The following is a 27,173-nucleotide window of genomic DNA, read 5'->3' on the forward strand; positions in this document are numbered from 1 at the left end:
AAATTCAAACCACATTATTGGCTGATAGAACTCTAGAAGATCTCGCCAACACAAATAAATTACTACAAATCATAAAAAAAGATGCCACAATAAGTACATTGTCCAGAGACGACGTGTAATATTTACTTAAAGATGGAGCGAGCAGCGACGGCTTACCATGTATGGTAGCTTCTTCAATGCTGTGATTCACAAGTTTAAAAATATATATTTAAGGTTCGTTTCTCAGGACGCAACCATTTTAAAATGTTAAAGAGCAGTTTGTCAAAAATGACTTAACTTACACCTAGTGGTATTTAGCCCTGGACATTTCGTTTGCTGAGGTTTTCCAGATGTTTAGGATTTTTACTGCCAAGTTACTCCAAATCATGCAAAGTCTTGGGAGTGTAAATCTGTCAGTAATTTCTAACATCAGTACAAAAACTGCTGACAGTGAGGTCAGTCAATTATTCAGAGAAACAAACACACTGAACATAACAAAATAAATTCAATTTCTCTTCACTGTATTAAGATGGCACAAAGTTTAGTGTGGTATCTGACCTGCAACAACCAGTGGCACTGGTAATTTGTAACAGCGTCTGGATAATTACTGTACACAGTACAGTAAGTCTACTCTATATTCATTTGCATGCACACGTGCAAACATGAAGACAACCCAGCTTTAACAGTGCAGTGCAGGTTGGTTGTTAATGTCATTAAAGATCAACCTTGCATTGTTCAGGGGTTCCGCCTGCACGATGCAGAGCTGATGCTCTGCTGTCACTGCTGTTAAGTGTTTGTGTGCATGTTGAGGCAGGAAGGACAGTGACAGCTAAAAATAAGTCATGCTGTTCACAATCGGCCTGTTCTATCACACTTTTGCAAGAATATTTCTCCTTTCCAAGTCTTTCTGAGCCCATGACACGAAACAAAGGAGAAACACACACACACACACAAATAAACATAAGGACAGGATTGTCCTCACTAAACTACACTACTGAGATCTGGGAATGTAGTAACATTGGTAAGAAGAAACAAGCACTCAGACATTACCACCCCCATTTTAGTGAAGTGTATTTGAAAGAAACACACAAGGTCTTTCAGTCTTCTACACATAAGACGCATCAATTAATCACTATAAACTATGTACAAGAGCCATGATCATGCCGTTTCCAGTGATAGTCACAGGAAAATGAGCCACTAAACTTATTAAACATGGATGTCTGCACGGTCAGCTTTAACACCGGGATCAAACAGGCACTAATACAACATGTAGGAATTTAGAGGGTTTGTGTAGTAATACTGGTGTACTAGTCTGGATGCTGCTGGAATCAGGCATCATGCTCACAAATGCGAAAAACACACACAACACTAAACTACACACCAAAAGGAATCTGTAATTAACCACAACCATGTAGCAGCACTGTACAACGGCCTGTTGTGTGTATTAACTCACAAACACACACATACACAGTGAAAAGAATGGGCCTGTGTGATATCAACAGGATATCCAGCAGTAGCTTGAATTGTACAGTAGCTTTGTTCCACAAGCACGTGAATAGAAACCCTATTCATCAAGTGGGGAAAAACACACACACACGCACAGACAGACACAGATTCATCTGTGGAGACAAAGACAGATTTCAGTCTCCTCATCTAATTCTTTACATGACCCAGCAGCCGAGTAAGAAGAGGAATTTGTGGACTCCTGTAAAACCGACCACCATATCTGTCAGCCTCCTAACTCTCCCTTTGCCAAATGTGTCGCTTTCTTGTACCACACAGTTTCCTGATCTCTTCATCTTGACAGAAACACAAAATAACCCTTGTAAAAATACAAATAAAAAATAAAAATAAAAACCCTGAGCATTGGACAGAGCACAACAAGGTCAGTTTGACATTTAGCAGAGAGGAAACACTTGTTTCACAGGAACAACAAGTCACAGCAGCAGGGAACGTGTGAGAGAGTGAAAAGGCGAGGAAGCGGAGATGGCTTCTTTCAAGCGTTGCCATGGTGAGTGCAGGATGGACAGAAGCCGGGGTCAAAGATCACCCTTGTTTCGTCCATACTGCTTAGTCAGTTTAATGGGAGGCCGAGCAGGTTAGTGAGGCATAGATGGATGACTGAGGTAACAAATACAAATACAACCCACTAAAAAGATCACCACTATCTGCAGAAGCTTAAATTAAGTAAAAGAATAATTATTAATCATAGTGGAATAAAAATGTAGTCTCTTCAATTGCTAGAATTCATGTTGATCTGAACGTTGTTAATGTTACAGTTGACTTGTGAGTGCAAGAGAGTCAGCTTTAAGGTTTGGTTATGGCACAAGAGAAATCACATCCAACATCATTTCAGCGCTGTGCAAGTTTGTGTTGGACGCAACAGCAATAACGTCACCTCAGAGATCGAGAATCAGAGTGAGGGATTTATCATAGAGAGAGAAAGAGAGAAAGCAGCTCTGCATTATATTTTATCTCATCACCTTCCAAGGGTTAATGTGGCTGCTTGTACAGTACATGTGTCATCAGGACAAGCTGCTGCCAAGATGCCTGGACAAACTGTGGGGTCGTGACTGACTCTTTACACATACTGTACTTGCACACATGCAGTGGAAACATGCATTCACAACCACCTCCAGTCTGGATCAATGTGATTTAAGACACCGAAAAGATTAGCATGATCAGACAAAACATTAAAACGCACACACACACACCCATGCAGTTTCTCAATTATACACTAATTACAGCCACTTGTATAAATAACCCTGCTGGTGGTTTAACTGCAAGCCTAGGGTCCTCAACGCCTGCCATTAGCTGTCATTTTTATTTTGAAACATGTCTAACCACAGAAGGCAATGAAGGAGGAAATGAGGTAATATTAAAACTACAATTTAGCACTTAAATTTGACACTGGTTCAAAATACGTTTCCACTTTTTTAAACCGTGAAACAACTAAACTAGCTGCTCAGCTCTTAGTTCTCCAGGTTCATGTATATGATGTTATTTAATTTGTTTATGCAAACTGGATTAAATAAAAACTCAGATTTATGTTTGTTCTGTTTACAACTTTAATTTGGAGAAAGCTCAAAGCATCGATCCCACGACACGTGTACAATACAGGAGGTTTCTACATGAACTGATTACAAACATTTGTTTTTAGATTTACTGAAATAATGATGTGAAGGAAAACCTCTGTATGTTCGCCAGCAGCAGCTCCGTGGACCAGAAATGCCACCATGCTGTTATCGAACTCTCACATATGAGAGTCACACACACACACACACACACACACACACACACACACACACACACACACACACACACACACACACACACACACACACACACACACACACACACACTAACTTACAGGGGCACTCGCTAGCCCACATTTGGAAGCACTTATAAAAGCAAACATGGGCCAACACATGACACAGCACTGGTGTTGACAAAGAGACACACACACACACACACTCCCTTTGTTTATCTTTTTTTGGCTTTCATCACATCTGAATGTGTCAGAGCAGCGACTGAGGGGACAAGTCCGTGTGTGTGTAGCGTAAACGTTCACTGTAATTAGCCGAGAGCAGTCAGAACCTTCTCATTTTCCGTTACAGTACATCCAATCTTCCATCAAGCTAAACAATCTAAAAACAACACACATGCAGAGACAGTGCACACACCCCACTTGCATCTTCATTCCTGTTGAATGTGTCAAACTGCCTATCCCAGAAAGGAATCCCAAAGAATTTAAAGATGTAACACCAAAGCACTGTTAGTCTAAAGTGGCTTTTCTTTGCCTTGTAATAGCAGTCGCACTCATCAGAAACGAGCTGAATGGCGGTCAGAGGCCAACGAAGTGATTAACAATGGCTAAATAAAGCCTGGGAACAAAAAAGAATTCAACAATGACACACACACGGAGTCCCAACTCAAATGAACTGAGAGTCAAATGGAGAAGAGGGGACAGGAAGAGACAGGGGAAACTGGGAGACGCAAGGGGAAGAAAGTCATATAGTTTAATGAAGGGAAGGAGGGAAGTGAGCTGAATACAGCTCTAAGAGAGGAAGAGGAATAAAACATATTTTAGTGATGAGGCATTCAGGAAAAATAAGCCTCTATGATTTAATATTATAAACTACCTTTAATGACCATGTCTGTTGTGGCCTTCCTGTCTTTTGAATTAACTACAGCTCGACTGTCCAGACTAATGATGTACTTCATGTTTTAGTGATGTATGTTAGTTTAAATAAAAATTAATTGTTAAATAAATGAAATAAAAATCCTTGATGCAATTGATTCACGTGGAGTTTATTACACTTTAGAAACAGACAAATTCTAATCAAAAATGTAATAAATGTAAATGTAATAAATAAATTGGACTAATATATTACCCCGTTAATCGTTCCGCTCTGATTCTAATGAAACATTTTCCGGTTTCAGTAGATAAAACTGTATTACTCACTATATAATCAAGTCTAATAGTTGGAAATTCTCATTGTAGCTCTGACTGTTGGAGAGAAACATCGTCCATCATTGAGGCTTTAACGTTTTCTCTCCTCTTGTTCCAGGCCCATAGTTATCGTATCTTGGCAACAGAGGTCAGGGCAGCACGAGGAGCAGGAAGTTCACCGTTTTTTTGTTTTCACTTTTATCCTTTGTTGTCTTTCACTTTGCTTGCTTTTCTGTTTAGTCTCTACAAGCTTCTCCAACTTCCCCGGCCTCTCTGCCTCACTTGCTCACCCTGTAACCCTCTTTCAACCCCTCTCTCTCGCTCCCTCTCTCTCATTTTGGCACTGCCACGCCTGTTGCTGACACAGCGAACACAGACAACCAGGAGGTTTTCCTTTCTCGTTTTTAAAAAGAGCTTATGTGGGGTGAAATCATCCTGCGGACCGCCGGCTGCCGCTGGAAAAATCCACAGCAGGAATGTGGGACAATCTCACTTGGAACCTGAGTGGAGGACAGAGAGCCAGCAGTGCCCAGCTCTGGCTAAAACCAAACTCGTAATTTAAAGGAAAACACCAAGTTTTCAGCCAATTTTATAACATTCTTGTGAAGTGAGGAGAGCACAGATGCCACAAGTATTCATGTGTCCCCACTTTCTTTGCTTTAGAGCTGTATTCATGATGCTGTTATAGAGCCTATCGCTGTGGAAAAGAGGAAATTAACTCAAATTATTTACGGTTTCATTTATCAGTTCATCTTTTGAATCGTTTAAGGGGAGAAACTATTATGATCTACTCTGTAGTGATTTTAGTTCCCACTTTCACTTATCACTTATCGACTCGAACGTTTCCTGTAAACTGGAAAATAAAGGAGTTATGTTTGATAATCAGTTGCAGACATTATGACATCTACTTATTGTGCTCAGTAAATGAGCTACTTCAAGCTTCTCGAATGTGACGATTTGTTGTTTTTCTTTGTTTTCTACCACTGTTAATAGAAAACTTTGGGACCTTTGGACTGAAATACAAAGATATTACAAAAACAGGCTCCGGGAACTTAAGTATGTGATAATTTCTACGAATAAAGCACAGTTAATTAAAAAAAGATTATACAGATTCGTAATGATAATTATTAATGGCAGTTTTTGGCAGCAGTCTGCTGTACTGTACTGGATGTATTACAAACAAATGTTAAACTCAACTTCTTAATCTCCAACCATTACAGCCCCTCAGTGTCCTGAAAGAGCTGAAGTTGTTATTTATATGACAAATCAGCAGCTTTCTTGAGCTTTTGAGCTGCCAGTTATTACTTTTAGTTTCTCATTTGTCAATCAAACTGAAGATTTATGTTCTTTTATGACACGGACGGCAACAGAACTGCTAAAGAAAATATTTATTCTGATGACCTAACTGACATTAACTCCCCCCAAACAAGTCATAACAGCACTGGCATTAAAACCATGACCCATCTAACTCTGAGCCCTTGTGTCCTGTTTAAAACAGGAAATATAAAAGAATATATGACGGCTTTTTCTTTACACAGAGCTGAGAGAGAACACAGTGATATAGAAACACACAAAGGGAGATAAAGTGACAGAGCAAAACACGCTGACAGAGGAGGGAATAAACAAGGCGCCTCACAAACAAGGTGAGAAAATATCCAAGGGAACAAGAGACAAAAGATGACAGAGTAGGTTGTGGCTTGTTGTAGTTGTTCTGAGCTGCCTGGAGACTCTGTTGTCCCACTTGAGGTCATCGCTGGTACAAGACAAACTAAATGCCATTCCAACACAAACAGTGGAAAACACATTACTTCTTTGTCATTATGTCAAGAGGTTGTGAATAAATTATATTAAAGCAACAATGCAGCTCTTTTCACACACACATTTTCGACTGATTTGCCCCCAAAAAAACCTTCTAAACAATTCAACTGCTTAAGTCTGGCTCTTACTTTGGCTTCTCACAGACTATTACTACACACAAGGAAAAAAATATACTCAAATCATTTCAAAGCCATTTTCCCCAAAACTGTGCAACATCTAAGCTGCAGTTTAAAGTCCTATTTGGCACATGATGGAGCAGACGAGCATGGCGGGAGTGTGGCGATAGGAGAAAGGGAAAAGAAAGAGGGTGGAAACCACACTAACCAGATTAGTACCAGTCTCCAAATAGCCTTTGTCCACTTCCTCCCCTATGCCAGACACAAACCTGATCTCTGTTCCAGCAACATAAAGCAAAACACTGCCTGCAACTCTCTGCGAGCAAAACTGTGACATCAATAAAGTCAGTTTACTGCTGGTTTTGTTAAAGCTGCAAAACTGAAGTTGTGCACTTTCGTACTGAGAAGTAAACTAACTGCCTGATGTTTGCCAGCATCATTTTATGTTGATGAACAAGTCGTATCAGACTTTAAAAAAGTGCAATCACACAATTAAGTTGCTAAAAAATGCCATTATACAACTCAAATTGTTGGATTTGGAGAGTGCTGTTGGAGTTGGTCGCTGCCTAGCAGCCATTGAAAAGCCAAAAAAAGCAGGCATTGTCGTATTTTTGAGGCAGAATTGACAGGCTCTAAATGAGTGGAATTTATTACAACTATTACAGCTCCTACATATCACCATGCCAGACCTAAACACATTAGTATCCAGCTCTACAGCGTGGCAACAAGCCTGCTACGAATGCCAACCCCACTTACAGCAGAATGCTTAGATAAAATGCCAGTGAATTATCTGCCAGCATGCCGTCTTAGTGCCAGTGCTGACTGCATCGAAGATGTTTGGCATTCGCACAATCTTCACCGTCTAAGATGACAGAGGACAGCAGCTCTAAGCACGGACTCTGTGAGACATTAACCAGGAAATAAATTAGAAGTCTCTAACGGGATTGGCTGAAATCCTCCCTGACCTCATTCCATCAACTCTTATGAGACAGATGGAGGAAAAGATTATAACAGAAGCCAACAAAGACAAAAAAGCAAATATGGGAAACAGATTATACACCTGCATGTCTTGTGTATGAAAATGTCTGATGTTTGGAATCATATGCATGAGTTTGAATAATACTAAACTGTTAAGCTGAGTCAGGTAAATCATTGGAAGGGATTTGCAAAATATAATGGCTTGTAAAATTGTAATAACTGGTAGTGAACTGAGGAATTTGCAATCTAGCCAGTGGCCATTAAACTTGAATGTGCAGCTCTGAAGGCTACATACATTATGAAGTATGAGGAAATCAGTAGCTGAACATAAGAAGGGCAGGAACGTACTTTATAGTGATGCATATGCAGGGAAAAAGGCTGCATCATGACATTACATCATTGTTTACATATTTCTTACATACTTTGTTTATGTCTGGAGGATTTAAAGGTTGTCCACTAGTGGGAAGACTGAGGCCTAATCATCCTCGACTGAAAACAGGATCCGTTTTTGCACAATCTGACACTCAGGGAGATTGTGGGTTACTGTTGAGATCACATCAGGGATTATGACAACAGCAACATCACTGTTCTGCTGATTCTCAAAGATGTGATTCAAAGACGGCTCAAAGCAGTTTCTCTTCTTACAGCAACACAGACAAAAGGTGAAGCTGAGATTATATTATACTGCACCCACTGGTCACCTGATGGCTTGCACCTTACATATAGTTAATTTCTGAGAACATGCACACACACGCACACACACACACACACACACACACACACACACCTCAAATATTAATTTAACACCACGATTAAACTGATTGCTTCGTCAAAAAAAGTGCCACACTTGAGCGTCATAGACGTTATATTTTTAGTTTCTATTGGTCAGTAAATCGACTACTTGATCGACAGACAACTGCTCAACATTCATGATGTTTGTTGCAGAATAAACCAGTTTCTTAATTTAGATTTAGAACAATAAAGGGAATTTTCCCAACTTCCTAACATTTTATAGAGAAAATTGTTCAGTGAATTAAAAAAAATTACAAATATTTTTAACTTAGCACTTTGACCGTTCAAGCAGCACTAACAGTACTCCCAGACTTACAGTGGCCCCCCTCCCTACTTTGTCTGACATACCTCTGCAAAGTTTGAAACAGGAAGTGCCAAACAAGAACAGGAAGAGGAAATAGGTTCTCTGTCCCGACTATTTTCCAGAGAAAAACTAAACCCACACGCCATCATGGAAACATCGTTTTATTATAAGGCTGGAAATATTTTATGTATTTCTGTAGTGGTAGAGAATTTATTTATGTATCATATGGAACAAATAAAACAGTCGGTACTGAACAAACTAATACATTCTCATCTTTATCACGCTGACATTTTTATTTTTTATAAAAAAACACCAACAACTACCATGCCCAACATCTCTAAGCATAATTTACAAACCTACCAGTTATTAATACTTGCAACAGAATTAAAAGACTAAACCTGGGTCTGCTGTACCTCACTAAGCGGACACAGACTTCAAATAAATTTTGCTTTGACAAAAAACAAAAAACAACAACAACAACAACAACAACAACAACAACCAGTATGATGCCATTTTATTTTCAGACTCGGTCTAAAGGGCCACCACATGGCTTTAACTTGTGCCAGGGAGCAGCTAACCCCTAAGCAGATACAGAGAAGTCAACTTGTTGTGTGTCCAATGCCATCTGACATTTGCCAGCCAGCCTAACAACGCTGCCCCCCCTCCTCACACATGGCTGCCTTTTATGTGTTGTGCCGCTGGAGATTTTGCTGGAGGCATCGGGGATATCCAGCTTCAAACATAATCTGCTGCTCTTTAATCTCTCTCTGGATGCTAACCTACAGCTCTCTTACATGTGCATTCCTCCCTCCTTCTTACTCCCCCTGCATAGAAGCAGGGAAATATGAATTTAAATGAATATTCTTCTGACTCCATGAATGAGCTTCAAAGCCGTTCCCACCAACCCCCAACCACACTTCACCATCGCCTGCAATGAAACATCACCCTTTAGCAAGCCACGTCCCATGCAGACCAGCCAAGCCTCCAAGCTGTAATCTCCCTCCCCTCTTCTCTCAGCTTCTATCCCCAATAATCCTTCATTCTCCCATTCACTCCCTATCAAGACATTACCAGGTTATCAGGGCAATCCTATTAATTCACTGAACCTGAAGTGATAAATTTGACCCACTCAGCACTTAATCTGTATATCAGCAAGACGACAAACCAGGGTGTAAAGAGCAAATATGCAGAATTTAGTGTGATCATAGCTACAAGGTAAACTAATAGGGCAAGTGTGTGTGTGTGTGTGTGCGCATATGTTCATGCTGCGGTGCGTACGCATGCATGTGTGAGCAAGCTGTCTCTGACACCTGCTACAGCCTGGGGAAAGCTGCTGTGAGGCTAGGAAAAGCCAAGTCACAGCATAATGGAGTAATACAGCATTAACATGTTGGAGTCCAGAGTTCATACGACTTCTACAGTAACTTTTCTACAGTAGGCTGCAGCACTTTACATTACTGGTAATCAAATCATTACTGCTAAGCTGGTCTTAAAAACATCTATATATCTGATTTATTACAGAAGCAAACAGTCCTCGAACACTCCCCACTGCCAAGAGTAGAGGCACCAACACACGCTTTATTAGTATCCAACCTCATACACACTCCCATAATCTCATTTTCTGTTCATTGGCTCTTACAGTGTGAACAAATAGCATATAAAGACATGTTCTGTCCTCCGAGTGTAGCCTCTCTCTCTCTCTCTCTCTTTCACTTTTCTCTCTGTGCCTCTCTTAGGATGGATCAGGATGGATCACTGCAGCTTTGGGAACGGCAGCCGAGTGGCTGCTGTTCAGTGGTTTGACAATTGAAGTCCTTCCTCCAATGCTACAGTGACACAGAGATACACTAAGATGTAAGGGACACAAGAGAGGATGGGTTGAAGGTTCAACAAAGAGCAGGACAAATTAAAAGGCACCGTCCTATGCACTCACATGGGATTTGGTTTTGAAAACCATGTACAGCATTTTGTATTAAGGCAGTAAATAGGTTTACTTACAGGGGTTGTGCACATGCATAGGCTCATAGATCAATTCACAGACATGTTAATGTGCAAAAGTTGGATACTGTAACTAAGCTGAATCACAAATTCTGACGTTATGGGTACAAGTGAGGCATATAATATTAAACCACTGCATAAATATGAAACATATGTGCCAAAGAGCAGAAAGCAGAGTGAGGATAAAGTAAATCAGTTTTAGCTGCTTTAAGAGGCTAACAAGTGCTGGTCTGTGCATGGAAAACTGACTTTGTAGAACCTGCAGCAAGACAAATGAGATTTACATTATTGTGGTTTTGGTGTTTCCATTCCTCGCCAGAAAAAATTGCTTTTATCACCATATGATCCTCTAGAGCATCCCTGCAGCCTGCGTTTGATTTTCACTAAACATTTTTCAATGTGACATCTTCAATTTTACAAACGATTTTGTTTTTAAAGTGGAGTTTTCAAGCTGCATGAAGATGTTACTTCTTACAGTAAAGGTTTACCACGATATTACATTATCACATTTGCCTATACAAGTAAAATCAGCCCTGGCGTCAAATAAAAAAACTGCATAAAAGATTTTAGTACTCAGATATTACAAAGAGTAATAGACAAAACAAAGTTACAATGCATCCAAACGACAGTAACTAATTCAACTATAAATCTCTAAGTGATCAGACAGCAAAAAAAATAATTACTGCACCATTTATTCCTCATGAGACTCAGAGAGGCGCCGCTTATTCAGCTCAATAAGCTATTATCTTAACTGGGGGCCGACTGAGCCAGCTCAGTCGACAGACTAAACTCAGCTATCTACTGTACACATATAGACTGGTGAATCTTCTTTGACCTCAGTTTCAACTTGCAAGTCAGAACACCACAATATAAAAATAAAGAATGACAATATAAGTCAAAATAAGAAATGTTTCTAAATGTTACTGTCCCACAGTTTGTAGAGATAAAAATAACCACCATCTCTTTTATTCTGTTTGGTCAACCCCTCCAAGAAAATCTTACAATTTTGATTACATTAATTTAGATGAAATTAGTCATTTATCACAAATAAAATTATTTCTTAAATGTCTGCACACATTTTTATTTCAGCAGATAATTGATAAAAAGGTTTAATGACAACACTCACTCAGACAAAATAGATGCTCTGTAGTCACTGCTTCTTCTGCAACTTTCATGTCGGAGATGAAACGTAACACTGCAGAAACTGGACCAGCTCCTTAACTCAGCTGAAGTCTGGCCTTGGATTAAGCTCATTCTAGGCGTCATCACACCTCAAACCCATCACCTCATCCAACTCTGCAGAAGTTACTGTATGATCTCCCTCCTGTCCTTCCATAAAATTCCACTTACACAGAGATGGAAAAACATCCAGTGTGTAATGTAAGCCTTAAAAAGAAAAGATACCGACATAACATCCAGTCTGACTTGAAAATGTGGAAACACTGCACATTTTTATTATTCAATAACCAGAATAATCTGCGCCTCTGCATGTACACGTCATTAAACTACAAAACACTATTGGTCCTACCTACATACCCCATACTGTCTGCGTTTGATTTCATTTATAACAGATGAACACAGTTAATCCCTGCCCCCCAAATTCAATCACCACCCTAATCCCTCAATTATCAATAATCTTTGCTTGTCCACAATCTGACCCTGCAGAATGTGATCAACAGCAAAAAGGCAGAAGTAAGAATAAAGAATAAAAATAAATAAAATACAAATCCTCAAATCCTGAGGAACAAGAAGAGAAGAAGAAAATTAATGAAACATTTTCCAGTTCCTACAATAATCTCCAGTCCCCAGGGCAAAACCACAGCTAAACACCAGGTCAAGCCAAAACAATGACAAGACAGATGAAAATAGATAAAGCAAACACACACACCTACCAGATTATCCTCACTAAGCCAGAGTTTCAGCTTTACACTGGGTATAGGGTGTGCACATCAAATGTGTGAGGGTGTGATAACCTGGGGACTACATGCACTCACTGGCCGCTTTATTGGGAACACCTGTACAATCTCATGAAATCCAAAACAGCAGCTCTGCCACAAATTCTACTTTTACAAGGTTTTATTTTATCAGTTGTTGTTGTCAGAAAGGTGACACATGTACATGTTTATTAATGAGGTCACAGTAGGGGTGGAGTCAACTTAGAGTGCACTCTATGAGGAGGTGTTTCTAATGTGTTGGTCCTCTACAGGGTGGTGTACCTAATAAAGTGGCCAGTGAGTGTTTGCCTAGCAGAGGGTTATTTTTGGAGCAAACGGGACAAAACGGATGAGAGCTAAACACAGACATGCACACTGTTAAATACACACATGCACACTCCCTTGCTCTCCATGCCAGTGGACTGTGGTTTGTTTGGGTTGGCTGTGAGCAGCAATAGAGACGAGTTTTCTCCTCAGCCCACCCCTGCACACGCTCTGTCCTTTACACTGATATGCAGCGGAGACTACGGGGGGTGAGCATCTATATGGGAGAACGTAGTGCAGTAAGATAATGTATTAAATTATAGCATAACCTAATAGGTTGTGACTGGAAAGCTGCCAGATCAAATCCTTCAACCAGCTGGGAAAAGTAGATGGTGGATGTTGAACAGTAGCACACTTCCTTCCCCCAACAAACAGGACCAAAAAGTTATTTAAAGCTGCAATAAGAGTTTTATTGGGCACTAGGAGAGGGACAAACTAAACAGCATGTCATCTGACAAACTGCTCCAACCTATTATCACATTTTAATGGTCCTTTTTATCTTCTGTCTACTGAAGAATGATAATTAGACTGGAAGTCCACTACTCACTGTCCTTTTAGCTCCAGTCTGACTTCCACTAACTCCTGTGAAAAATGTGTCCGTTAGCGCTGTTAGATGTTCCACTACAAGTCTTTAAGTGTTTGCCATTTGGTGCTAGACAGACAGTATTTATCAGAGCATGTTGAACTATAACAGCTGTTTGCTGCTGCTGAGAGCAGAGCAAATAAAACAGGAAACGGTAAATATGAAAAATGAAAAGAGAGCAAGCTTCATCCATACAGTGCCCCTTGCTTTACTGCCTTTCCCAACAGGAAAACTGCTGTCTTACATGATTCACATGTACTACTGTAAACACATTTCTAAACAACAACAAATCAGCAAAAAACACGACAGCCACCAACACAGAGTCGCCTGCAGCTCCTTTTTCATTTGCATTACCACAAGTTAAGTTGGCTCCATTTCACTGCCTTAAAAACTGACACTTGAACTTTGTTTCTTTGCCTCATTCCACTCACTTTGCATGTATTTGCACCACCTCCAGTGTTTGTTTCCTGTATTCATTCTAGACAAAGTAGGATGAAACTACTGCTCCAGACAAGGCAACTTTACAGCCTCTTTTACCATAAAAATGGGTCATGAGTCTTCAAAACACTTTTTATTTGCTTGCTCTCCTTTGTGGTTGCAGCTTCATCCCGAAGACTGCTGACTCTCCACTAAACAGGACAACAACAGTTGCAGAGAGGGCACGCCTCAGCTTGGGTCACTGCATTGTGTTCAATAATTCAGTGCATCCGTTCCATTTGGAAACCATTTTGCATTCATCTCCAGCACAGTTTTACACATAGTATATCATTCTAGCATAAATAGAAAGTCTGTGGTCGGGTGTGATCTCACATAACCTTCCACTATTTATTAGTTTGTGTAGACACACTTCATTACAGTATGTGTCTGAATCTGAGAGCAATCTAGCAACTGTTAGTAGTTTTCTGAATCACAGCTATACACAGGCCTACTGTGTTTGCTCCAGATTGATGCCTGGTATGATTACTTCACCACAATGGAGGTTTTCTCGTGTCTTATTGTTATAAAAATAACACAACCTCAGGCAAGACGCATTGTAAGGCCTAACCAGGCAACCAGTCATGTCTGCTCTGGTAGAAAATGAAACAATGTGAGTGATGGAGAAAGTTCGAGCCTCCTGCACTTGATTTAATACGCACTCTTTCACTCAAATAAAGGCCAAGTCAGGTTTCTCTGCAAGCACTTATCCCATTTTAATAACACAAAGCAGAGTTACTTGAGATAGGGAAGTGGGATGAGAGAGAATGAAGGCATTTCCATGTCAGACTGACAAAAGGAAATGATGAGGGACAGAAGGCTGAGAAAAAGAAGGTCAGGATTGATATGTTTAGAAATAAATATGCAGAGCTAAAGGAAAGAGGAAGGGGAGAGCAAAAGGAAGCAGGAGGAGGAGGAGAAGGGCAAAGTAGAGTCATTGTTTTAGAAGGTCACCTGTCGTATTCAACGGCAGCCTGACAATGAAAACCTTAAGGACTTACTCAGCATTCATTCATGACTTGTTTAAAATCTCCTCACAGCATTGAGACTACGATTAAGAGGCTTTTCAAGGTCAAGAGTGGGATGTTGACGTAACATTTTAAAGGTTAACATTTAGATTCTTTACACCAGGCTTCATTTCACCAAACGCATTTCTTTGCAAGAAGAGGAGCTGGTGAAGGAAATTAGATTAGACGAGTTACAGAAGGAACAAAAGGGATAGAAGGATGCAATATCTATCCTTGACAATCAAGGATAGATATAAGGGGCCTTGTTAATATCCTTTTCCATAAAGGCACCAATGAATCACTAATTTATTCAACAGGTGTCTATTTTTTTTTTCAGGTTTCCGTGTTCGATAAAGAAAAGAAAGCTTCAGACTTATTTCACAGGAATAGGTTTAGGATTTGCTTGAGGTTCTTGAACAGATTAAGTTGTTAACACCTTGACAGCAGCTGTATTTCTATGCAGATTCACAATCATCCAAGTCGTACAACGACTCCACAGAGGTTAAATGCCTAGAACTCCCTGAAACCTTTCAAATGGAAGTCCAATTGCCATCAAATGCAAACATGTGTTTTACGGTGTCCTGGTAGCTCGCCAGGCTGTAAGCACTAACCACAGTCTCACAACTCACTGAGATTAAATTTAGCATATGGCTTCTGTCTGATCAGCCTCGTGTCTTCCTGCTGTACAACATACTCTTCTATGTCACTTAGTGGCCTGAACCGTTTGCCAAAATCACTCTTTACACTCCTACAAGAACACGTCCAAACTTGCTTTAATTAAAGGAAACATAACTGCACTCAAGAGACACTCGCATCAAGGGAGTGACAGTATTTTGTGTCTGTTCCTGTAAAATACTAAATTGGCACAGGTCAGAATAAATAGTATAGAAGTATGATAGGATATTCTCAGTTGTGAAATATCAAAGTAAAAAGTGCAATATTTATCTGAGAGTTGTAGTAAAATAGCTGTGTAAAGTAGCAGGAAGTGAAACTAGCAAAGTACTTCAAATTAGTACAAAAATGCAGTACTTGAGTAAAGGTACTGGTTACACTCTCTAGCTATCCTCAACCTTTGTGCACAAAGACAACCGAGCTTTCAAAGCACTGAAATCAAGTCCAAGTTGCTTCTTAAAACACAACAAAGAGGGGTTGTTCTCTCGTGTATCCAACACAGTATCATCCTCCTGGAAATAACAACCTACTCACAACCTCGAGACTCATTTCCTTTAAAAAAAAAAAAAAAAACATAATAATAAAAACTTGTAACACTGGCTCGTCTCACTTCGCTCTGACTCACCGTTCGAGTTTTGATCTGGAATGAAAACAGTTTGTTTAATCAACAACATGTGTCAGCATGTATGTGTATGTGAGTGTGGGAGAGTAGGGGAGTGTGGGTGTGTATTTCTGCCGGATTTAAGCCACACTTGTCAGGCTACATCACCCACTTCTGCAAGTGTTCTGGTAACTTTTCAAGACGGTCCTACTGAATACGACACCGGCTGCAAGTCTGGGCAGAGACTACTACAGTGGCCTAAGGTTTCAGGGGGTGAACCACACCTTTTCCACTGCAGGCTGAGAATTTCTTATTCATTATCATGAGATCTTTCACCTGGGACTGACAGCTCAACACTGCAGGCTGTGGGGTAAATCATAACCTGGAGCTGAAGATTCAGTTTCAAGAGGTTCAGAGACTTAAATAAATCTGTCTGTCTTCCTCCGACACTTCTTTTTCCTGTAGGGTAGAAAAAAAAACTGATTTTTCAGGAGCTTCCTGTCTGGATGACATTGGAATTACTGCACTGAAAGATATTTTCCTCCTCATCCATCATAAAATGCTGCAAACTAAGTAATTCAGGTCACATGACACTTTATAGACATCATCCAGCTGCTACACATGACAGGAAACAAAGTTTATTTCCACTAAAACGATAAAGTGGCCTCTGATACGGCAGAGCTGCACACATTCTGCAGTACATACGCAGTATGTGACCTTTAACCCCTCCTAAAAATAAAAATAATAATCCCTAAACAGAAGGACTGAAGGTAACAGGAGAGGCTTCACAAGTGGAACAGGAAGGCTTTTTAAAGTCTAATCATTTTTCTACGTTAACATTCCCTGAAATTCAGCTTCATTCAAATTCTCAGTAAAATGAGTTCAGACTTGTAGCCAGAAACATGCAGATGGAAGAAAAAAAAAAAAATGTTATTTTTATCGGCTTCATTAGGTTCTGATCATCTGTAAAATCCTGTTTCTCTGTGTTAAACTTTCCAAGTGAAACACAAACTTGACATTACACTTGAATCTATCTGAATGACACCCCACAATCATGCAGGAGGGTCGGGTGTCAGGTACAGTAGTTCACCACCCTCCATCTGTAGTTACAATTAAACAATTTGCTTCCATAAACATCTGCAGTAAAAGCAGGTTTTAAAACAGCTGTGAAAAGTGCAGCTGTCTCTTTTATGACCCAACGGCAGCGATCAGGTAACGATTTGCAGCAATTTAAAGAGCATTCCTCAGAGTTCACTTTCCCTCCTCTCTTCCTGCTCCATTCCCACATTTTTATGATCTTAGGAGCAAAGTAATGTGATCAAATTAACGTGTTTGTCCCCAAGTGTCAGATTCTCTCTTGGAGTAATATTCTGTGAAAATTGTTATACCTGTTGCACATTTCATTACCCCGAATGTCTTCTCCCGTTATACTCTTCTCTAAATTTTAACGCATAAACAAACTGATGTTTTTTGCTAAAAATCCAAATTAACCTTGGTTATTCAAGTCCCCCTGGACTCAGTGTTTTTTTATTTATCACTTGAAGAGCCTGATCTTCTCTTTGCAGAGTGCTAGTATGTGCATTTGAGTGCAAGCTGAGTTTAAGACACAAATTACCAGCGACTTTTGGTCTTATTTTTATTTATTACTACAAATCATTTGTTGCCATCAGGTGAAGATAAATGTTTTCTCCATTAGTTGTGTGTAGTTCTCAAATTTATTTTAAATTTCATACAATTTTCTGGGGCTACAGTAAGTTTTTAATTATTGTTAAAAAAATCTAAACTGTCTGAGGGTGATATTCAAACCTAAGTGTGAAGCTTCAGTTGCGTCAAGTTGAGATAATGATTGACATGCATACATTTAGGACAAATCAGTTCTATTAAAGAAACACCAAGACTAGAAATGGTAAAATGGACTGTGCGTGCTTAACAGCATGAGTCACTATGTGCAGTGCTAGACCGCAGTTGTACAGTTCTGCAATTAACTTACAAGTATGTGTAAGTATTCTGCTGAAGGTGATGCAGTGGTTCTAATGAAGCTCAAGATATTCAAATTTAAACATAGCGGTGCTTATGTAGGATTCCCACTTCCTGCTTTACAGTTCGATGTCTGACATTTACTCACTCATTTAGTGCTTCACTATATTTTAAAAATATGCCACAATAAATGCATCTGTTCTGCAGTTCCTCTTTCTGTTCCTCTGACACATTTTTCTAGCTAGTGCTCTAAGTTGTCCCTCCCAAGGTGTTGCATGTGTGAACATGAACGCAGCTGCAGTAGCAACAGACAAAAGGAAAATGTGTGATCTGGTAACATCCCCATGCACATGAATCTGTGGGGCCTTTAGAGTGTGCACTCAGATACTGTAAGTCCAATAATGTCATGACAGAAAACACGAGTGGTACCACAGTGCATTATTACTGCGCAGGGTAACTAAATAGGTCCCTGAGATAAAATATTTATCAGCCTTAGTGCAGCTGGAGTCCAGGTCCAATACGCCACATCAAAGATTCAGTTAATGAGATGAAGTGGCACACTGGGTGGTGGAATCCTACTGTGGGGACCAATATGAGCTTTGTCAGTTTTCTGTCTGCATATACAGAAATGATATTACTGCAAAAACCTCTGCTCAGAAGTGAAATATTAACACATTCCATGACCTCAAGGCCCTAATATATTTTTAATGAGCATATTAGTTGTACATCTACTTGCCAGATGCTCTTAATGAATGCAACCTGTTGATGAAACATTAGGAGTTTCAATGTGCCCACTGTTACTCTGCAAAGAAGTTCAAACGTGCTACATGTGCACTGCAACATGCCAATGTTTACAAAAGACCTCCATCACAAGTTACTGGCACTTTTTAACGAGATGGGCTGATCTGTAGTGGCACTGAAAGAAATGTATCAAGTAGTCAATCTAAGACATTTATAACATTTTACTGATTTAATTGCAAATCAGAAAAGAAAGATAATCAGATAATCAGCGCTGTTATATTATTAATCATCTCTTCACAGCGAGGAGCAAAGACATGCTGCAGTTCCTAAAATGGGAAGATGTGCTTAAGTAATAAAAACTGCAAGAGCAACATAGGGCTTTTGAAAATCCACTATTTTGTAATAAAACAGTTGCATAAGAAAGACAAACATGTTCATCTGTTGAAAAATTCTGGGTATCGGTGCCACTTCCTCCTTTCATGAGGACAAATACACGTGTAATTCTGGTCCGGTATGGTATTACAGGGCAGCGCATGTGTGCGCTTGATAAAAGTGAGCCAATAATACCACAAAAGCTGGGCTGAGTGGTGCCCTAATTTCCTTCTCCTCCACCCAACGTCACAGCAAGAGGAAGACCCCCAACCCCCACTGCACTGTACTGCAGTGACAACACACATACACACAAGAGCACACAAACACACATTCGCTCAGAAACACACCGGTATAATAGAAAACATGCATGTTGTATGATGTCTGTACCCAAAATACTCGTGCTGCATTCACAAAAACACATGCACACACTCTTTGTTCCCATGTGATGTGTGTGCAGAGGAATTCCTTCAGACTGTGACACCCTGCCTGGCTTGTTTTTCTCCCCCATCCTCGTTTCTTTGCTCTTCTGTCTTCTATCTGTGCCTTCCCCTACTCCGCATACTTTTCTCCACAACCTAGATCACTCTACTCAAAGCTGTTCTATAGTCAGATAGAAAATAAGGCCAGCTTTTAAACACCACTGTGAAAGACAACACCCCCACCTCTTCTTTATCCTCTTTCTTTTGCCCCTCGGCACACACTCTCCTTTTGCTCTGAACCTTTTAAAAGAGGGCCGTCAGCCATAATAGAGAATTAGCTACGGAGTGATGTGTATTTGTGTGTGTGTGTGTGAGACCCTCATCTATCAGCACGGTTGACAGTTGGGCCACTGAATGACTGCTATTACCATTCTTATTACTCAGCCACTGCACAGTGTGTGGCTCCACAAACACAAAAACACAAGGTAAAGATAGAGACAGAGATGCGTTACAACAGCGCATGGTCTACTGAAGGGAATTCCCACTTCTCCTCCCATTTACACACACACGAGGGTACAGTTAGGCAGAAACTTGTTTGTGAGGTTGCTAGGGGTAGTTAAACTTGAAGTCAGAGTCTGAAAATGAACACTAATGGGTGGAGGGCTGTTTTTAGCCAGTTACAGATCACAGAATGAAGCACACGTCTGAACAGTGCGTGTGCTGTTAGGGGTCATGCCTTTGATATATACGCTGTACTTTTTAGACCAGCCGGCCTTTCATGTTTACCATGTTATTTTCATAAAGCAGCGATTCTTGGAGAGACATTTTAGTTTTAAGTTTAAATTTAGGCATCTAATGGGCCTCTACAGTCTTTGTTTTATTGGGTAAATCTGTTTTGTCCATCATGATTGGATTCAGCTAAAACACTTGCTCAAAGTTCTACCGTTCAGCAATTTTTGTTCAAACTAAACCAGAGACAGACGTGTTCCTCGGGCCCTCGCTTTCATTAAACTGGAGCTAATTTAAACAACTTCAGGTCATCTGGTGACGGTCGAACACATAACTGCAACATCCATGGCCAGAGGGGCTTTGTTGCATGTCATTCCAGCTTTCTCTGGCCTTGTTTCCTGTCTGTCGCTAGACTGTCAAATAAGGGCCAAACACCCAAAGTAAACAACTCCACTTAAAAATGCTTTTTTAAAAGTTACTTTGAAGATTCATTATCAAGGTTAAACCAAATCTAGACCTACAGTACTATATGAGCACTAATCTAATACATGTAATTCAACTTTTCAGCTTCATGTTCTGGCTCCATGCTTCTCAATGTCATGATCATAACTGATTTTGACAAATTGTCATCAAATTTCCCCTTTTCCTTTATCTTTGTATCTCTGCATCTGTCCGTCCTCCTGACATGTTAATGTTCCATCTGGCAGCATCATCTCGTTCAAGGTCAGCTTGAAAACGGTGCACACGGAGGTTACTGGGCTACACAACTATTTGTTCAGGAGCTCTACTAGATGCATATTTGAATTTGCACACAGCCAACTAAGCAGCTGCATCCTGAGCTGCATTTTATCATGTCTCATTCTTGCAGGCCCTAAAGTTCACAATTTAATGGTTAAGGCAAATGATCTGGACGACAGAATATGTCAGGCTTTCAATCTAACATGTGTTTGTGTGCACAACTGTGCATGAAAAGATGATGATACCATGTCTTAATGGTACAGTAAGATGACTCTCAGACTAAAACATTCTCGACTCCAGGAAGCAGCACTGTCAGTAGAGTGGACAATGACCTCATTGTGAAAAACTAGACCATGACAGCTGAGCCTCTGGACTCCAAACATGTAATAGCCGTCAGATATACAGTATATAGTTACCAATTTGCTTTGTTTTATAACTGCAGTAATGCAGTGTTCATTTGACTTCAACCCGACGATACAGTGTACTGACAGATTAGAGTGAAGGGGAAGAAAATAAATAACACTTTCAGTAGAAAACATCATGTCAGTGAACACTGTGTCATTAGGAAATGAACAATCAGGGAATCAGGGTGATGCTCACTTCCAGGTTGGCCCACAGAAAAACCAAGATGAACACACATTTGGTAAAAACACATTTTTTTAAATTATTACACTGTATACAGTATAGTAGCACTGTGTCAGTTCTGCAAAGCACAGCACATTGTGATTGTGAAAGCTTCACTTTCTTCTTGGTAATGTTCATTTAGTCATTCCAGCAAAACACACGAAAGCTGCCAGGAAACATGGGGTAATCCCTTCTAGCGACACTTAGTGATGTACAAGGGGCCTTCCCATGACAGTCACTCTTCCTCTTTGTGTCAAGGTGTGTTGAAAAGGTGCAGCAGCTGCATGGAGAAGTTCAAACTACTGTTTGGATTCAACTACCCGTTTCAACCGATTCACCTCATACACCAGCAAAAACCAACAATACTGTGTACAGACAAAAAGATTAACCAGGGAAATTTGCTGACTTGATCTCTGTGTTAGGCGGCGTCCTGCTACAATGGAACAGAACAACGAATGAATCTCTCTCTCATTCCAACCTCGGTGAAACACGTCGAGCAGTTTGATTTCTAGATCTCATCAGCAGACAAAAGCCAGCCTGTCTTTACAGCTCTGCATCAGCTGACAGAGTGGTGACAGAGAACTGGAGCTAGTTTGTTTTTAAAAGGTGCTGACGACAAAGTTCACTTTAACTGGCCCGATGATCTGCCCTGGACTTTCCAGAATTTGTGCCATCTGGATATGAGCAGCGTGTAAAATATATCTATATCATCTTTGCATCAATTTGCTGACAAAGATGGTGTGATCCAAACTCAAGAGAGGAGAGCAGCGACTAGATGGATCTTTGTGGTGAGGCTGTTACGTCAACTGGTTGCAAAACTTAGCTTGTAACTTCATGTTCCCTTTTTCCTAAACATTGTTCTTAAAATTGTGTGGAAGCGATAGACACACTGGGCAAAGAAAGACGATTCCGACTGTGAAATGCAAACATCATAAAATAGGATCCAGCCTCGTGTCCTTATGGATCCAGGCAGAAACAATCCATCAGATTCTTTCCTGAAAACACCAAAGCCTGACCGAACTATTTAGATTTCCATGCCTAACCCAAACCTTCCATTAAATGGGCCAGACGGCCTTTCAGAACTGGATCCAATACCTCGCTCTGGTCCCCTGTGAGTCCAGATTACATCAAATAACAAAGAGAAGCAGGTCTAGTGTCGAATAAACGACATCAATGAAGACGCGTCCCCATTCATTCATCTAGTAACAGCTACTTTACTGCACTTTGTGGTAGTTGGAGCTTTTATCAACTTAAACAACTTGATCTCATCACACACACACACACACACACACTTTCCCTCTAGATGCCTCATAATGTAAGCTAATGGACAGAAATGTGCCGACAGCTTTCGAGGACTCTCCAGTCTGGACCGTTCACTTCCATTCACCCGCCCTGCCTTAACTTCTTGTGTGCATCTTATCAGAGACACACACACACACACACACACACACACACACACACAGAGTGCAAGCTTTCCATTTGATACAAGTGTTAACTGAGATAAAGTTCTCACACACACACACACACACCTGGAGGAGTCTCAACTCTGCCAAAGCACCAACAAGACAGCAGAGACTGATTGTGTCAAAACCACATGTCTGTCTCTGTGTGTGTGTGTGTGTGTGTGTGTGTGTGTGTGTGTGTGTGTGTGTGTGTGTGTGTGTGTGTGTGTGTGTGTGTGTGTGTGTGTGTGTGTGGACAGCACCCCTCACCCCCCCATCACTTACTTTTCAAAGCCTGGATCAGCGCCTTTCCGTCTTTAATCAGCTCCTTGATGGACTTGTTGGTCTTGTCCAGCTCCAGCTCATGGGACTTGAGTCTCTCTCTGAACTGCGGACTGTCCAGGTAGCAGTCACTGAACTCCAGGGCCGGCAGTCCCATCTTGATCTCCGACACAGCCTGGAGGACCCGGCTTAAAGCTCCCGACAGGAGGAGGAGGAGGAGGAGGAAGGAGAAGAGGAGGAAGGAGAGGATGAAGGAGAGGAGCTGCTGCTGCTGCTGCTTGAAATGATGGAAAATCCAATTACAACATGTAAACAAGGGGCCGGAGATGATGCCGACCTGCAAAACCCTGCTCGTGTGTTTTGGGGTAAACCTTCAACAGGACAGTGATGTTTCGCTGTGAGAGGCAGAATCCGACCCAGCATCCAATTAGAGACAATTAAAAGCCAATCAGAGCAGGAGGAGAAGCGTCGACGGCTTCACAATCAAGCGTCCACTTGCTCAGGTGAACCGGCGCTGCTTTCCTCTCCAGGAGCTCATTCTGGACCCGGACGAAGTGAAGCAGGGAGGAAGGAAGAAGCTGCAGAGACACCACAACAAGCTGGAGGTGAACCTCGTAGCGCGGCGTCCTCCCCGGGAGCTGTTAAATGCTCTGATCGCTGCTCGGTCCCGCTCAGCTCGGCGCCGCAGCCCGACACGGATAATCCCCGGACTGACGTCCGTGTCGGCCAATGAGATCACAGGACGGGAGAGGTGACGGCGCGGGGGCGGGCGTTCAGGGCGCAACGCCAGAGCTACAAATGCAGACAGGAGGTCTCACTCTGACCGCGTTTCTGTACTCTGGACTACACTTGTGCATTTACTGTATGTATATCAGTGACATTAAACTAAATAGATCACTGTTTAAAACAAATACTCGGTGAACTACCTCAAGCAGATTTTTAATATGCTTCTAGTTCAACTTGTGTAATGAATTTTACACATTTGGTACTTGCTCCTGAACCTTTACTTGAGTTTGTGTACTTAACCTCTGCCCATCAGATACTGCATCCTGCAAGGTTTGTCTTTCAGTTTAACGTCTAAGTCGACAGCTACATTGGCAATGGATTAAAAAAAAAAAAAAAAAAAAAACAAGGGAGGGAGTGATGTGAAACAAAGGTTCAATGAGTTTTACATTACATTAATTTATCAAAAGCTATTATGGGACAGCGGTAACTCGAGGCTCAGTGACTGGGAACTATTATGTAATACAATATGATGCTATTTTTTTGGTATGCATAATAGAAACCATCTTTTGCAGCTCTCAGTCTCACAGAATCCAAATCATCCATCTAATCAATTTGTAAATTCAGTGCGGTGTTTGCGTTCATGCAGGCACTGGTATGCCTACCACCCCGAAGGTGTTTACTTAGACCTTAAGGGTGTTTGTCTGAATATGCTGTGGCACAGTCACTGCGGTACAATGGTAAATACACCGAAACACTACAGTGCATCCACCCCGTTTCACCTTCTGGAGACATTCCCGACTCTGTAAGTTGACTTGAACTGAATGCACAGTTCACTTTGGTCGATTTGAGTTTAATCTGTTTTAATTTTGGCATAGATGACAGATTGGTACAGATTCTTCCTGTCACCAGAAGTCATTTCCCTTAACAGCACATGTACAGGAAGGTAAAATGAAAGTCAAGGCTGTATCAACATCCTACAGTATTTTCAGTACTACTCTTATTCATCCATAACACTGTGGGTATACGGGCCTTTTCCAAACAAATGTATTAAAGTCAAACATGAAAGTCAAAAAAGGTGACCAGTATATCTGCATATGAGATGTTTGGAGGTGAAACACAAAGTCAGTTTGCAGATAGTTCAAGCATTCAATGCCATCTTAATGAAACAGTGTTTTTAAATTCCCAACAAATCAAAAGGACAAAGCAGCTGCTCCAACTCAAACCGAGCGGCTGAACCATGCACAGGGACGTTCAATGACTAACTGCTGTGAGCCTGCAGCAACAGTGCAAGAGTAGAGTGTGTGCATGGAAGCTGCACGGTCGGTTAAATACCTGCGGAGTAGCACATCTTCTCGAGCACAGAACAGCTTTGTGCTGGTTGGTGCAGGTTGGTGGGAGGGAGGCTGACGTCATTTGAGCCGGAGCGGGGAATTTCTGTGCAGCAGCGTCTCCCTTGGATTAAACCCTCCTCCACACTCTGGCTCCCTCTGTTGCCTCGATGTTCCAATGCATCAGATTTTTATTCTTCTTTTATTCTTAGTGCACTTTGAATTAATTTGTTTTTTCTGCAAAAAAAAAGAAACGTGACTGTTTTTCCTGATCTGCAGTGATCATTTGAGCCACAGATGATGAAGCTGTCACATTTATGTAATTGTCACATGCACAGTAGGTGTCTGTGCGAGATGCGTGAAAACAGCTCAGATTTAGACATGGTACTTCCTCTGTCAAAGCAGAGTGTGGTCCACAGAGATAACCATTTACAGGAAATGACAGTGGTGTTTGTCATGCATAGTCTAACATAAAGGTGGCTAGAATTGGTCCCTGTACTGTCTGTGCTCATGTCCATTTGTGTTGAGAAAATTACCTCAGAGTCAATCATGATTAAAATCATTTCAAAATAAACATGCTGGTAAATATAAGTAAAAATAAATCTCATTAGTACTGAAAGGATTTAATCTGGATTCTTAATGTGCCTCAAAAGGCTGTTTCTTTTTTTCTTGCTCCTCTCTAACTGAATCAAACTTTCCAATAGACAGCAGCAAAATGATTTTTATGGGTCAGCTGAAAATACCTGCATGCACGTATCCATATTCTTTTTATATATTCTACCTGTGTAACAACCCTAAGCATGTATTACATGAAGGGGGTAACATAAGAAAAGTTTAGTATTCAACAGGTCAAGTTCAATTTGGTTCATTGCCAGACATGGAAGCATGTTGCAGTCCAAACATAAACCTCCCTGACAGCACATCAGCAGAAAAACAGCAGAGCATGAGTTAAATATAAACGGCAGCTATCACTTACCTGTCGTCCTGACAGGAAGTCAAATTAATTAATTAAAACTGAAGAAAAAAGACACGAGAGGAAACCTGCCCCCTCTACACAGGGAACATCTAGGTCCAGACAACAGGTAGCTCAGGTGAAAAGCAACCAAGGTGCCATGAGGCCCACAAGTGCAGCTCTCCACCCCTCCTATGCTGCAATCAGGACCAATAATTGGCTGCAGGTGATTTTTAATTATCCAATGAGGATGGGAAGGGCGGGACCATAAGGACAAAACTGGAGAAAACAGCACACATGGGGTAATACAACAACCCGAAAGAACCGTTAATTGTTGAGTTTTTAGTCCTTCTCAATAGAAAGTAACTGGCTTTCAAACGTTTTGTGTGAGTTGAAGTTTCACTGATGTTGACTGATGCTGCCATCTCCTGGTGGATGGAGGTAAAGCAGCTACCACCCTACTGGACTCAGTGTGGAACAGGTGAGAGAAAAGTAGGTCAGACTACACTTTTTGGCAGTGTTCTGCTTTTATGCTTCACATTCTCTGCATAGTCTTATGTCTGATGATTAGAAAACGTAGACAGGCTAAGTTACTTTGCAGATGTCCAGAGGAGGACACCTGCAAGAAAAAAGCCAGAAACAGAACAAAACTGTGAACAACTCACCCAGACCGCAGCCTGCTGCTGTTTATTATCATGCAAGGCACAGACAGAAGGTCAGACAGTGGAACACAGACAGAGAAAGTCTGCAAAGATGAGACTAAAGTATTCTCAGAAGCCGTTTCCACCAGTTTGAGGAATGTCAACACCC

The 27,173-nt window shown here is 40.9% G+C and overlaps 1 protein-coding gene across 1 annotated transcript in view; it reads right to left on the reverse strand.

The window, feature by feature from the left end:
- LOC113169604 (rho GTPase-activating protein 26) overlaps window positions 1–24,077 on the reverse strand; it is a 58,620-nt gene extending 34,543 nt beyond the window's left edge. Inside the window, exon 1 of the mRNA XM_026371158.1 lies at window positions 23,361–24,077. Coding sequence (XP_026226943.1) covers window positions 23,361–23,514 — 154 coding nt within the window. The 5' untranslated portion in view covers window positions 23,515–24,077. The remainder of the gene's footprint in view (window positions 1–23,360) is intronic.
- Window positions 24,078–27,173: the final 3,096 nt, after the last annotated feature.

The sequence above is a fragment of the Anabas testudineus genome, chromosome 14 (assembly GCF_900324465.2).
Source record: "Anabas testudineus chromosome 14, fAnaTes1.2, whole genome shotgun sequence".
Classification (NCBI taxonomy): Eukaryota; Metazoa; Chordata; class Actinopteri; order Anabantiformes; family Anabantidae; genus Anabas; species Anabas testudineus.